The 14,982-nt window shown below is 40.6% G+C and overlaps 2 protein-coding genes across 4 annotated transcripts in view; both read left to right on the top strand.

The window, feature by feature from the left end:
- Positions 1–14,982, top strand: part of chaf1b (chromatin assembly factor 1, subunit B) — a 39,332-nt gene that overhangs the window by 17,647 nt on the left and 6,703 nt on the right. Inside the window, exons 1-3 of one of the 2 annotated variants that reach the window (XM_053439239.1) lie at positions 13,973–14,014; positions 14,409–14,556; positions 14,808–14,940. In XM_053439239.1, the coding sequence (XP_053295214.1) occupies positions 14,431–14,556; positions 14,808–14,940 (259 nt within the window). In that variant the 5' untranslated portion in view covers positions 13,973–14,014; positions 14,409–14,430. Of the gene's footprint in view, positions 1–13,972; positions 14,015–14,408; positions 14,557–14,807; positions 14,941–14,982 lie in introns of those variants that run through there. The other variant, XM_053439238.1, reaches the window with a different exon arrangement.
- On the top strand, positions 135–12,940 carry morc3a (MORC family CW-type zinc finger 3a). Of its 2 annotated transcripts, XM_053439235.1 has the most exons (19): positions 135–214; positions 885–957; positions 2,134–2,266; positions 2,555–2,781; positions 3,070–3,226; positions 5,096–5,228; positions 5,627–5,755; positions 5,882–6,001; positions 6,089–6,186; positions 6,318–6,425; positions 6,526–6,654; positions 8,445–8,519; positions 8,626–8,668; positions 8,820–8,921; positions 9,369–9,459; positions 9,543–9,615; positions 9,710–10,805; positions 11,358–11,563; positions 12,141–12,940. In XM_053439235.1, the coding sequence occupies exons 1-19, from the start codon at positions 176–178 to the stop codon at positions 12,298–12,300; spliced, it is 3,192 nt and encodes a 1,063-aa protein (XP_053295210.1). In that variant the 5' UTR covers positions 135–175; the 3' UTR covers positions 12,301–12,940. The 2 variants fall into 2 exon arrangements, with proteins under 2 accessions (XP_053295210.1, XP_053295211.1); XM_053439236.1 differs by lacking the exon at positions 11,358–11,563 and having other exon boundaries at positions 9,710–9,843; positions 12,141–12,278.

Raw genomic sequence — 14,982 nt, 5'->3', positions numbered from 1 at the left:
ATAATTTAAATAAATATCCATGTATGATAAATGATTAAAAGAAGAATAACTTTAGTTCAGGTTGACAGAGACAGAAGGTAATTCCTTCAAAATAAAGCCGCGTCATTAGGCGTTGACGCTGAAGCCCGGCTGTGCTGTCACCTCCTCCTTCCGCAACCACTGGATATATGAAAACATGGCGGCGCGGACGGATCTCGGGGTTCCGCTGAGCACGGTGAGCGCGATTTATTCCTCTTTCCAGGGTTGTCTAGTGATATGAACTTTTACAAACTGATGACCGGCACTAGCATGGTCCTCGGGGTCACGTGTGTTGTAGGTAACACGTTTAAATACCTGTAAATTCACACTCTACTGGAGGCTGGGGTTGCGTGTGTTGACAGCTGATCTAGGAACTAGTTAGGAAAACAGAGTGGACACTTACTGTCTCCTGTGATTTGCTGTGGAACCTGACGTCTCGAGGTTTATTCTGTAAAATTATGATGATTATTATTTTTGCTCCTGGTTGAAGGTTGTGGTTTTAAACTCTTGTTTATCTGCAGTTGTGTAAGTCTGAGGTCCATCAATTATGTGTCTTACCTCCTCATACTACAGTATATAGAGATATATATTTAAGTTTTTGAATCAGTAAATCAAGGAAAGGAACGTGAGGAAACAGGAAGTGTGTGTGTGCAGTGTATTTGAATGCATAAGCAAGACGTAAGTCGTATGTCTTGCTAATTGCAATAAAATGCACAGATGTCCAATGACTCCATTTCCTGCAGTTTCCTCATTTGACTTCCAAATGATGGAGCAACCTTTGACAAGATTCCAGGTTCAACATCATCAACACATTTACATTGAACATATTATCACATTTTACAGTATAACATTCACTCCACTTGCAGCTTTGTCCCAAGTATCTTCACGCCAACTCCACCAGCCACACCTGGCCATTCAGCGCCATAGCTGAGCTCATAGGTGAGTCACCGTTGCAAGGTTGTGTTTTCCTGTGAAGCTGCACGTCTCTCTTTAGTTTCACTTTCACTTCATGCTATTAATGCCCCCTGTGGTCTGCAGGCCTTAAGGTTCTTGCCTGGCACATATGCTGATGTTTTGTATTTTTTTGTGATAGGATAAATTTCCGTCAAATTAATAAGAATGTGTAAAATATCGGAAGCTGCAGCCGACAAATGAACTTCACAAAACTCATTCAGAAACTTGAATTGTGTTTAAGGAGAGAGCAAGAGTAGCAAATCGCTTTGTTGTTCCAGTTTGACAAGGTTAATCAGCCGCCTTGTAATTAACAACTCCACCCTTTATTTTCTTAAAGAAAGGCTTAAACTAGAAGAACAAAATAGCCTGAGGTGGAGTTATGTTGCAATGACCATAAATAAATCCAATTTTGTTATCCCATAATCACATATTGCAATTTGCTTTTAATAGCTTTACAAAGTGTGACATCCTCTGCCCTTCACCCTCAACTAGAGGGGGACAAGTGTAATGGACATTTTGTCCTTTTGTGGATCTGATATTGCATAAGCAGACGTGTTTGTGGAAGACTGACCAAATTTTGTATCTAACCGGGCAACTTTAGGTTTACGATTATCGCTCAGAGACTTTAACTTTATGGTGTCTCTTTGCAAATGGTTGGGAGCTCACATCCGGGGTTTCAGTCTAGGGTCGTCCACAGAGATGTGAACGCAGGATATTTCCCACCATGATAAGTATTCAGGATGGTAATAAATACCTTTACATACCCAATGGGAGGGAGCTATGGGTTATAAGGACACACCTCTCATTCTTTGCTCATCTGTACATGTCATTCAGGTGACATGTTCTCGGAAATTGCCATCACAAAAGACTACCAAAAATAACTTTCAATAAAAAAGCAATACAGGTCACGTAACATTACAACATTCTTGAGAAAAGATAGTACGATTCATAATGAAACTACAACTGCAGTCCTGGATGTAGAGTCACTACTGAATACATATTTGAATAATGCAAAAGGATTGTTTTGTGTGCGTGTGTGCGTATGTGTGTGCTCATATATTCACGGAGGGATTTGGTTCAGTTTTTTTCCAGTTGTCATCTATTTGTTCTAAAGGAAATGTCTTTTTAATTAAATGCTCCTAACAATGTTCCTTCTCACAGACAATGCCTATGATCCTGATGTCAATGCCAAACAGTTCTGGATTGATAAGACTGTGGTTGATGGACAAGAATGCCTCAGCTTCATGGATAATGGAGACGGACTGAACGATGTAGCTATCCAGAGGATGCTCAGGTACAGACTCAGACAAATAATTGAAACTTGACTTTGATTGTTCATGCAATTTTTCACTTATTTGTAAATGGAGAAATGTCAGATTATATATTTGAAGACTCACTTAAATTTTCATTTTCGTATTAGTTGTGTAATGGCTGTTCTTGTGGGTCAAATTACAATGCCTGTATTGTCCTACATGTAATTGACCACTGCCTAGAAGCTTTAACATCAAAGTATGAAAAGTTATATTTTCCATTATGAATGTGATTCATTACTGAAAGAATGTTTGCCTTTTTCTCCCTTAAGCTTTGGGTACAGCGATAAGACCGTTGTCAAAGGTAAAGCACCAATAGGTATCTATGGCAATGGGTTCAAGTCTGGATCCATGCGTCTTGGAAAAGACGCCATCGTTTTCTCAAAGTCAAAGACCTCTTCATGCATCGGGATGCTCTCTCAGACCTACCTGGAAGAGATTGAGGCGGAGCAAATAAGTGTGCCCATCATCAGCTTTGCAAACACAGACAAAAACAAGTATATCCTTTATCTAATTCATTAATTTAAACCAAGAACGATGAAATAATATGTCAATATCGTCTCGATTCATTGGCAACATGGTACTAGGGTGAATTGTGTACATGGCAACTGTACAAAACCATGATCTGATTCCTTTTTTTAAGTTGTCTCATAATGGAAAAGGCATCTAACTCTGTTTATTCATTTATAGGTAAAAAATGTAGTATTTCTCCTCTCAATCATACATCAATCATGCTTCTGTTTGTACCAACCTTTTATTTCAAATCATCCTTAACTGAAGATTTTACTCTCAGTTGGAGAGAAGGACAAAGTCAGTCTGCAGCACATCCTGCGCTATTCCATTTTCAAAAAACAGGAGGACCTTCTCAAAGAGCTCCAAGCCATCAATTCCTCCTGGTCCCCGGGAAAAACAGGCACACGGATTATCATCTGGAATCTCCGCAGGTCTGTCTACAATTAGGGTTGCAAAAGGGCGGACAATTTCCGGAAACTTTCCGGAAACTTTCCATGGGAATATTGAGCTCGAGAATTTTGAGCAATAAAAACATCATTCAAAACTCTATTTTAAAGATGTATGGAATGCAGCACATGCTGCCTATTGAATTTCAACCCTGCACTGTGCATTCTTCCATCTCATGCACAGATAATTGCCAGCATCCTGCACACTACAGCAGCTATTTAGGCCTTCTGTAGTGTGCAGGACTAGTCAGGTAAGTTTCGATGATATTACTGGGGGAAATATATTAGCATGCTGATTGAGGATGGTTCATCTGTTCATCTAGCCCAGGGGTGTGCAAACTTTTTGACTCGCGGGCCACAGTGGGTTCTAAAATTTGACAGAGGGGCCGGGCTAGGATCAGATGGATGGAGTGTTTTATAGATGAAATGGAAAAATCCTTACATGAAATGATTTGGCCTTAAACAAGTAGCAAAGCATTTATTTGCAAGGCAATTTATCAAAACCCGCCTTGGTAGTTGACTCTTGAATCGCAGTTTGTCGGTGAAAAAAATGTTGCTGAGTCTGTAAATTAGCCGCCAACCTCTGAGCCGTAGCCGCCCATTCTTGCGTAGACTGCTTTCTAGCGTAGTTAGCATGCTTCTTAGCAAAGTGATGTTGTACTCCTTGAAAACTGCTACAGTTTCTCGGCATATCAGGCATACAGCCTTCGATTGGACTTCAGTGAAAAAGTATTTTGTTGTCCACTCCGTGTTAAACAGTCGGCACTCTTTGTCCACTTTTCGTTTCCTTGATCCGCTCATTTTACAGAAGGGCTCACAGGGCAACGCGAAAAAGCGAAGGGAGATCATGTGCCCTTTCGAGCCCTATACACCACACTCCCTGTCAAATTTAATTTAGCTGACGCTTTTATCCAAAGTAACTTACAATAAGTGCATTCAACACCGAGGGTACAAACCCAGAACAACAAGAAGCAAGAAAGTACAATTTCCTCAAAAATGAAGTAAAACTACAAAGTGCTATAAGTAAGTGCCATTTAAGTGCCACTAAATTGTTAGTTAACTTTTTTTTTTTTAAACTAACAATTTTAATTTACTTTGTCCATGTCTTCTATTCATTTATCCATACATTTTTAAATATTTTTAAAGACGATTCCAATTATAACTATTTATATCTCTGGCATTGCTTTAGTGTTTTTTTACAAGATTTTTCTCATCTTATTCTACATAATAATGCCACGTGCACTGATTTGTGGAGACATTTCACCCCAGCCAATGTAGAAGGAAAGGCTGTGTACATCTACAAATACTGTGCAAAGACCTATGTTAAGAATAACGCAAAGATGCAGAAGCATATAGTCAAGTGCCCAAAGTTTCCTCAGGCCTCAAATCAGTCTATGACAAACAAAACGTTTATATTTATGTCTGTATATTAAAGGTAAATACAGTTAGTATAAATTACCCACAAAATTTCCAGTTTATTCCCGTTAATTCCCATGGAAAGTTTCAAGCTTTGAATATTCCCGGAATTTTGCAATCCTATCTACAATATACATAACTTTGTTAGATGTTTACTTGCTTTGCTTTGTAGAGGATACTCAGATTTGTGTTTGATGCCTGTTATCCTCACGCCTGCATAGGTTTTCTCTGGGTACTCCAGCTTCCTCCTACAGTCCAAAGATATTCAGTTTAGGCTAATTTGAGACGTAATGGCCCTAAGTGTGAATGTGAGTGTTTGTTGGCCCTGTGATAGACCGGTGACCCATTTTGGCTCCTTCTCCCCCCGCAACCCTCAAAGGATAAACGGTATAGATAATGGATGGATTGATGGACATAAATATTCTTCTTCTCTTTAAGGACATCTGTTGGAGAACTAGAATTTGATTTCAAGAAGGACCGGTACGATATTCAAATTCCATCGGATATCAATGAGTTGGGCAGCGACACTCAATTGTCATCATACATCCCTGAGAGTGTTTACTCTCTGCGGGTAAGGAGCAGTAATCTCCTCACACAGTCATTAGGATTATTTAAGGTCATTGTTTTTATGCCCCACACCACTTTACCCACACAAATCACAGGTCAATAGTTTGTTGACCTTGTGAATGCATTGTCCTATAATTGTCTTGAGAAATGTTCATTTAGACAAAATAATTGACTGACTACATTTGGGTGATTTAAACTCTGTAAAGGTCATCGTGGCTTCTATTTGAGTCTGGGGAAAAAATTATGTAAACTCAAACTGCACTGGCTGGCAGAGGCATACAACTTTAGTGTGGTAATTCATTTGTTTATTAAATGCATTTAATTGTGCATAATCCCTGTGATGTACCTCTCAACTTGACTCTGTCACCTTCCTCTGCTCTTATTGATTCATTTGTTGTGTAGGCATATTGCAGAATTTTGTACCTGAAGCCTCGGATGCAGATCGTCATACGAAGTCAGAAGGTGCAATCTCAGCTTATCGCTAAGAGTCTCGCCTCCATCAGAAAGGACAACTACAAACCAACATTCCTGGTATCCTTTCAGTCCTTTTCCTCTTTGGCTTCTGATAGGTGTTGAACATTTATAAATGTTTAGGGACAAATAGTTGCATGCGTGTTTAAATCTCTGCTCTTGGGTTTTCCTTCAATGTAATTCCAGCCCAAACGCGTTCCTATCACTTTCGGGTTTAACACCAAAAATAAAGAGCAGTATGGCATAATGATGTATCACAAGAATCGCCTCATCAAAGCTTACGAACGCGTGGGCTGTCAAATGAGGGTGAGCCTCTGCAGTGACGACACATTTCAAAGGGTCATAAATGTTATCATCTGCTTTTCGTCTCTCATGAGTCGTTTCACTCTACAGGCCAACAAGCAAGGCGTTGGGGTCATTGGCGTAATAGAGTGCAACTATCTTAATCCCACCCACAACAAACAGAGCTTCGATGAGACAGATCAGTACAGGTAGTTGCATACATTTTCTCTTCAGTTTTGAGCATGTTGGTTTGATATTTATTTCTAGTCGTGATCAATGAATTATTCCTCAGTACTGGGCCAGGAATATGGAGATCTTAGGTGCTTTATGTCTTCTACAGGAAAACTATGACCAACATGGCCACCAAACTGGAGGAGTACTGGAAAGAAATGCAGTACAGAAAGAACAAAGATAATCCAAACAACTCCACACCAGTGGAGGATACCATGTTAGTACACATGCAGTGGCTGCTCAATCTGTATTCAACATGCATTCTTGTCTGCTGTTTCCTTACAGACTCTGATACTTTTCTCTGTCTGTGCCCTCAGGAAGCGACCAGATCAGAACTGGGCTCAGTGTGAAAGCTGTCGTAAGTGGCGCAAACTCCCCGATGGGATTGACTGCGACAAGTTACCAAAGGAATGGTTCTGTCATATGAACCCGGACCCTCAGTTCAGGTAAAATAATAAACCTATTGCGACAATAATTATCTGATGTAATAAAATGAACAAAGATGACTGGAGAATTATACTCGTATTCCTATTTATGGATATAGACGTGACCCTGTAGGACAGGGATGCCAGGGTGGCAGACCGCGGGCCGGATCCGGCCCACCTGTATGTCACATCCGGCCCGTGGGTGATAAGGGTAGAATATATTTTTTTATATTCTATTTTTGAAATCTTGGTCTGTTGCTGCTGCCCGCCTCATCTCCAGCAGCGCTGGTAGGGCTGATCCAGATATAGTTACTAGCTAAGTACACTGTGTTGAATAAGTACTGAGGTCCTGAGGGTCAGTGAACGGGTCGGGGTGGGACTTGTAACAGTCCTTGACCGATGGTTGTGTGGGGTGAATGAGGAAGTGGAGGGAGAAGACGAGTGTTGATGTTAGGAGTGAAGAGACGACGCTCGGACATCTGAATGATGTTATGAAAATAGCCACTGCCCAGAAACTGTCCCCCCCGAAATGGACAAGCTGGTGAAAGTTAAAAGGTGTCTGGGTTCGACAAGTAGCTGAAGTAGGCTGGTCTCCCCATTTATAATAATCCAGTGTGATATGGGTGGGAGGGAATAAAAGGGGTTGGGGTAGACTGATAGCCAGGCTAGTGCCATATAGGCATATGTGTGTGTGGAAATATGGATTGGGGTTGACTGGTGATGACTGGCAAAGTTAATGTGCCTTATCTGTTGTTGAGCCAATTTAATATTTTTAGATAGCTCATAATTGGCAATTTTTTCAAGAACATTTTTGTTTTACTAATTCCTGCTGGATATTCAATCACATGGCCTATTGCTGGACTACTTTATTCTGGCGCTTACTTTCTGTGACTCGTTTAGGCCTGGCCTTCTTTTAATTTGCCTAATTATGCATTCATGTGTTTTCATGTGCAAGCCTTCAATAAAGAAAATAAAAGTAAATAACAGTTAACACTTGTGGAAATGTGTTTTTGTGGCACCTAGTCTATTATGTAGGCTTCTTGCATGGATAGGAAAATGTTATTTTTTAGAGTGGAACTGTCTCCTGCTTTCACCCTGGCATCCCTGCTGTAGGATTACTTTTACATCTACATCATAGACTGTAGATATACACTCACCGGCCACTGTATTAGGTACACCTTGCTAGTTCGGGGTTGGACCCCCTTTTGCCTTCAGAACTGCCTTAATTCTTCGTAGCATAGATTCAACAAGGCATGGCATTTAAATGATGCTCAATTGGTACGAAGGGGACCAAAGTGTGCCAAGAAAATATCCTCCACACAATTACACCACCACCACCAGCCTGAACCATTAATACAAGGCAGGATGGATACAAGGCATGATGGATGCATGCCTTACTTAAATGCCTCACTTAAATTAATTTATTAAAGGATTCTATCTATCTAAATCCCCTTTCTTCCCCATTCTGATGCTCGGTTTGAACTTCAGCAAGTCGTCTTCACCATGTCTAGATGTGATTGGCTGATTAGTTATTTGTGTTAACAAGCAATTGAACAGGTGTCATAGGCTTATTCAAGAACTGTCCTCCTCCATGTTGCTAGATGAGACCTGAACCAAACTAAAAAGTCAAAGTACACATCAAATACATTTTATCAAACCAACAAAATGTAATTTAACATGCATACATAGGAATGCTCACTAAGCTTTGGGTACATGTGTTCATTAAAACAAAAACCACTCAACCTAAATATCACTCTTACTCGTTGGATGTTTGCTGATGTTTTCCCTCTCAATCTATTTTGTCCTCCCAGGAGCTGCCAGGTAGAGGAGGAGCCAGAGGACTCAGATGATGAGCAACCTTCGTACCACAAGACCTACAAACAACAGTGAGTCACAAATTTCCATTCGAGCTCTGCCATGACTTCTGCCCAAACATATTAACCAATGTTTAACGTGATAAGAACTGATATCTGTTACTTGTTTTTTTTAAAGGGAAAAAATGGACAAAAAGCAGCAAGAGATGAATAGAAAAAAGGTAAGGAACGCATCGTCTGTCATAATTTTCTTCTTCCACATGATACCAGTAACACCTCGGCACGATCTGAAATTAGAAATTGATTTACTGGTGGTATTGATTTGGAAGTTAAAACATCATTAATTGTGCTTTTGGGTATTTGTTCATTTAGGAGGAGGAGAATCGAAGGAGAGAGGAAGCGCTGCAAATTGCTAATCTCGCCAGAAAAAACCGGGATCTTCAACGGCAACTGAAACGGCAAGAGCGTCAAATGGTGAGTGGTGCGTTAAAAACACACAAAGGGGGCTAATGACGTAATGTTTAATTTTGATTCAGTATAAAGATTTTGGGACAGCTCAGCGGTGCGATAGTTAGCACTGTTAGCCTCAGAGCAAGAAGGATCCCGGTCCGATCGAGGTGTTTCTGTGTGGAGTTTGCATGTCACCGTGTCTGTGTGGGTTTGCTTCTCCACACAATCCAAAGACATGTAGAGACTTTAAATTATTCACAGGTGTGAGTGTGAATGGTTGACTCTGTATGTTGGCTATGCAAAACGCCTGCGACCTGTCTCACCCAGTGTCAGCTGGGATGGGATCCAGCTCCCCTTGGATCGATGCTGGATAGATAGATAAATACTTACGGTCAATACTTGAAGTTGGTTATGATTTAGGAATATAAACAATTACAAATGTAAAAAATTCTTCTTGGTTTTTCTTGATAGTCTGTCGAATCACCTTCCACCTCCATTACACCAAAGAGGAGGTCCAATGCTGGTTCAACTCCAGTGAGGCCCTCCACAATTTTACAAGCTGGTAAGAACAATGACTGTTTGTTCTCGGGTGGAAGAGGTTTCTTTAGATCGAAATATTAAAATATACTTGTTTTCTTTCTGTAGATTGCAGCCCCTCATATAGCGATGGTCTTCCATTTATTTCCAATGTGGTCTCTCTGTCAAAATCCCGTCCGAGGTATGATTTTATATATTTAATATTAAATACATAATATAATATGAAATTCACTTTGTTTAAGAACAATATTAACAGTGCGTTCTTTACACTGCAGGAAAAAAAGAGAACGGTCTGTTAGTCCTCCAACAACGACCAAAAGATATCTAGCAAATGACTTCGAGAGGAGCATCTGCGATACGCCGACATCTGTGGATGTGAGCGCACCCTGCTCCCCTTCAGAGCCTGTTGGTCAGGAGTGGGATGATGATACTGATGAGGACATTTTCCTCTTGGAAGATGTCAGCACGCCCAAACCAAAAGATCCCTGCTTTGCTTTGACTAAAGTGAAAATAGAGCCAGAGCCAACCGATGCCGGTATCTCCATGGTGTTGGAGTGTAGGGATGACGTCGCCGTGGAGTCAGAGACAAACACTGCGGGAGAGAGCTCTACCGGGTCTGCGGCTGTTGGAGCAGATCCCTCCCCGGCCCCTCCACCACAGATGACCAGCACCAACACCCAGACAGAAGCACCCAAAGTAAAGAAGGAAGAGGAGGATCCAACTCAAACTGAGGGGAATGGAGTAGCTGGGCCGAGCACATCAAATGTAAATGGTGTAGAACATATTTCACGTGCCTCCTGCAATGAAGAAGGAGTCATAAAGCAAGAGAGCGAGGTAAATACTCAAAATGACCATCAAAGAAATCTTCAGAACGGAGTGACACATCCCATGGAAGGTGACGAAATTGCAGGACCTTCCCGGGCACCGTTCTCCCCACCTAACAACCCAAGTGTCACTGACGTGCAGGAACAACAAGACCAGCTCCTGGAGCTCTTGCAGGAGACAGCGCAAGAGAGAGACTCTTTAAAAGACGAAGTCAATAGACTTACCTGCCAGCTGCAAGAAATGCAGAGCAGACTGCTGGAGCCGTCTGAGATCAATGACAAGAGACGATGGTCTCACCAGGCCAGCCAGACGCTGAAGACGGAGGAAACAGTGGAGGGGATTGACTACAAAAGTATGTTTGAGAAGGCAAAAGAGAAAGTTGATGAGTTGATTAAAGAGAAAGAGGCTTTACCGGCAGCTACTGAGAGCGAATCCAGTCGTGTTCAAGATGACGAGAAGGCCTCTGACGAGATTGCACTGCAAGTTGACTCTCTGATGCGGGAACTGGACCAAAAACACATGGAGAACGAAGCTCTGCTAGCAAAGGTCAGTGTGTCTGGGGCTTATAGATTAACACACTCACAGCAAACAATAATTAATATGAGCATGTGAGAATTGTTTTCAAGACAAACTGCAAACAATGTACCTCTATCTTTTGATGTGGATGTTGCATTTCCTGGATTTGACAGAAACATTGACAAAATGCTACTTGACGTCTGAAAAACCCACTTAAGTCTTGACTTTTATTCTTGACCTTTTGAAACTTCAAACAAAAACAAAATCTAAACTCAACTTTCCTCATATTCAAGCTTTTCAAAATGTTCAAACATTGGTGACTTGAAGGGGGAAGTTAAAGTTTGTAAGACAATTAGACACAGTTTAAATCTCTGTGAAGCTTATTGCTACACATGCATCCAAGTCTGCTTCAAAGAATGATTAGAATTATGAATACTTGTGGCTCAAAGTTCTTAAAAACAGCATTTACCTGGAAGTCAGAGCTCAGAGCTTGTATGTACATTATGTATAATTCATCATTGATCAAGAAGGATCATGAGTTTTTTTCTTCCTCTTGGGAGTCACTATGTGCTGTGCCACCAGAACGACATACTTCATGTGGAGAGGATGACCCTGGCTGAGGACCTTCGAGGGCTCAGGTCGATGCTGCAGCAGCAGAGGGAAAACGCCGGAGAGGGAAGCACAACGCAACGGCAAAGAACCACGGATTCTTCTGCACAAACTGATACAGAGGAGGCCGCGGGGGCAACTGTCGCTGGCGGAGATTCAGGCTCAGACACATTCAGAAGGTTGGACTGTTGTAAAATCGCTCCTGTTACATGTCATATGAATTATGACAGAAGTGTCAATTCAAAGCCCTTTTCAGACGTGAACTCTGGAGAATGTCGTCACAATTTAGTCCGGACTTTCTCCGGAGTTTGTCTTTCACACATGAACCACGCAGCAGGAGATTTTGTTTGTAGCACATGGACACCAGTCAGCCCTTATCACCAAAAGCTCTCTTGACACCTTCAGCGATGCCATGTGGTGCTCCTCTTTTTTGTACCTTGAGTTATTTGCATTCTTTTGTTTTTTTCAAGTTGTGCTTCTGTAGCATGTTAGAAATGCCAACAAAACACCATCTCATTCACGTTACATCTCGCTGTAAGATCTCCTGCTGTTTTCTCATGTGTGCTCATTGACACATTATCCTCAGTTTTTTCAGGGGGGCTGGCAGGAGAAACTCAGACTTTTGCATTCTCACATACAGCCCCTCCGGCAAAAGCCTGTGTCTGAAAGCAGCTTTTCAAAGTCTATTGTGGCAAAACACAGCAAAACAAGTGATCTAAGTTTCCCTCTTTTTTTGTATCCATCTCTCTCTCACAGCTTGATCGAGCTTCGGCAGAACATCGGCCGCCTTCTCATCACCTCGATTCCTGCTCTGTCCCTTGACCAAGTGAATTTTGAGTGCAATGTAATCGATGAGATCCTCGAACAGTTTCTGTCTGAGAGAGATTCTGTCAGAGAAGGGGAACAAGGGAATTAACCAAATCCTGACATACACTATGCCTTTTAATATTCCATACAGATGTCTTGGAAATTAGATTGTATTTATTTGAATGTATGACTTATAAACCGATTTTATATTGATGCACAGTAAATGCTATAAATTGCTTTACATTATATATTTTTTTTAAGTAACTTTCAGTCCGTCAGCCACCATTGAAACTCTGTTCAGATCCACCACTTTACACTGCTATTAATTTTTATGACTGTTGTTGACGCGAATGAGGTTTAACTCTGTAAAGCAGCATTAGATACCTTGAAAAGTGCTATTTTAATTACAGTTCTTCCTCTTCTTATTCTTCTTCATCTTCATCTTGACCTTTTCCTTCTTCTTCACCTACTTCTTCTTTAGCCACTTCCTCTTCTTCTTTACCTATGTCTACCACTGCACTTTCTGTTTCCTCTTCTTGTCCCACTTCCTTTTCAGCATCCTTCTTAATTTTGTATCCATTGTAGCCATAGAGTGACTTTTTTAAAGCTTTTCCAGACAAAATGCAAAAAATCCTGTTTAGGTTGTTCCGATTAGAGCCTGAATTGTATTTCTTAATTGTTTGTCTTTGATTTGTACTGAATCAAGTTTTGTTTTTATTCTGCCAAATAAACTTTGTTTGCTTTCTTTACTCTGATACATTATCATCCTTTTAAACATGTCCTAATACAATAGATATGGCAATGACACTGAGCCTTTCCGTGTGTTTTGGACTGATACAAACTGTAGTTCAACTGCCAGAGGTATCATGAACATCAATCTTGAGTGTGTTGCGATTGCTCATCTTATAGGCGAGCCACAAGAGAAAACTTTTCTACTGTTGATAGATCTTTCTTTAAGACAGCGATTACTACATCGATATACTAAAAGGAGAACAGAAATAATAATATTAATAATAGCAATACATTTTAAAGCTAGGAACTAACAAAAAGTTAAACAAAATATATCAACATTTTAATTTAGTTTTAAACTTGTACTTTTTATTATTTACATCAGGGATAACCAATTCATTATCAATGTACAAAGTGAGTACAACAATTTACAAAAAAGAAAAGACTGAATACTAAAGAATATATTCTAATGCTAGGGATCAATAAAGAAAATAAAATATTTAAAATGTATAGGAATTTTATTTAGAATTTAGTTTTTTGACTACTCATTACATAGATTTCAACAACATCAAAGTACAAAAATAAAGATTAAACTTTTTAATAGTAAAGGCTAACAAAAATTCAAGTGAAATATATGAACATTTTTAATTTTGTTTTAAACTTGTACTTTTTTATAATTTACGAGAGGGATTACAAAAAGTAAGTACAAAACTTCAAATATAAAAACAAAAATTAAGATTTTATTTTAGTGGTAGGGGTTAACTAAAGTAAAATGTCAAATATTCATAAAATATATTTTGGTCTTTTTTTATTACTAATGACAGTGATTACAAAATCAATTTACAAAATGAGTAAAAAATAATTACTTTGTAGAAAAATGTAATAAAGAAAGAATGAAATAAATGTTAAAGGGAAACTAAAAGTCAAATCTAATTAATTTGAAACATTTTGGACGGAGCAGTATATTACTCAACGTCACCGCTAAGCACCCCCTCTTCCGCGTGGTCGTCCAATCAACGCCGCCCGGTCCACCGGAAGTTTTGAACGAACCGTACGCGGGAAATCAGTGACTCTTCAGCTGGAAAGCGGAGCAGGTAAAACGACTGAAGATTTACCCGAGATAACTTCGGTTTAAATGATGAACACACAGCGCTCCTGTGTATTCGTAGCAAACACACACTTCAGCTAACGGCTAACGCACGTTCACATGTTATGCACCGTGCGTCACGTTAGTCACGTACCGTCCAACAGACTCAATCCCGCTAAGTTCCATGCTAATCGGGTTAGCTCCTTGTAGCATTCGTCTCCAGTGGCTTTGTAGCTAGTTCTTTACATCGACACATTATCACCTTCTGCCCGTGATACAGCGTCTGTATATGACAACATGTTACATAAACAACCGACTGTTGCTGCTGCAGAGTCATTATCGGTGGATTTACAACAGCGTGAAGCAGCAAATTGACGTGTTTGTGTGTTTTACCCCGTGAGGTCGGTGTTGAACATAAAGGAAATGAAGGTGGTAACGTGTGAGATCGCGTGGCACAACAAGGAGCCGGTGTACAGCGTGGACTTCCAGCACAGCGCAGATGGACGCGTTCGTCGACTGGCCACAGCCGGAGTGGACACCACTGTCAGGGTGAGTAGAGAGAGAGAGATGAATACACCTATAGGCTTGTGAAAGAAAGACAGAATCACTGTTATGATCGTGTAGTGTAATAATGAGCACATAACTTGTTGGCATGAATGTCTAAAGGGATAGTTCTCCCTTAAAGGTAAAGTCACCCATTGTCTACTCACCACTATGCCCATATAGGGGTGGGTGAAGTGTTTGAGTCCACAAAACACTTTTGGAGTTTCAGGAGTAACATACTCTCTATATTCATGCAGCTGTGGCGAGTGGACACGGGCTCAGATGGGAAAGCAGCGGTGGAGCTACTGTCCAATCTGGCTCGACATACCAAGGCTGTCAACGTGGTGCGCTTCAGCCCGAACGGAGAGCTGCTTGCCTCAGGAGGAGATGGTACGTAAAGATTCTCTAGGTCACCCTTTAAAACAGACTAAT

This window comes from Pleuronectes platessa, chromosome 14 (genome assembly GCF_947347685.1).
Source record: "Pleuronectes platessa chromosome 14, fPlePla1.1, whole genome shotgun sequence".
NCBI classification, from domain to species: Eukaryota; Metazoa; Chordata; class Actinopteri; order Pleuronectiformes; family Pleuronectidae; genus Pleuronectes; species Pleuronectes platessa.
This window is presented reverse-complemented; position numbering and strand designations above follow the sequence as displayed.

Coding starts and splice junctions, on each gene's coding strand:
- morc3a (XM_053439235.1), top strand. CDS start 176: ATGGCGGCGCGGACGGATCTCGGGGTTCCGCTGAGCACG. Junction 6,426..6,525: donor ACACCAGTGGAGGATACCAT/GTTAGTACACAT, acceptor CTGTGCCCTCAG/GAAGCGACCAGATCAGAACT. Junction 6,655..8,444: donor AACCCGGACCCTCAGTTCAG/GTAAAATAATAA, acceptor TTGTCCTCCCAG/GAGCTGCCAGGTAGAGGAGG.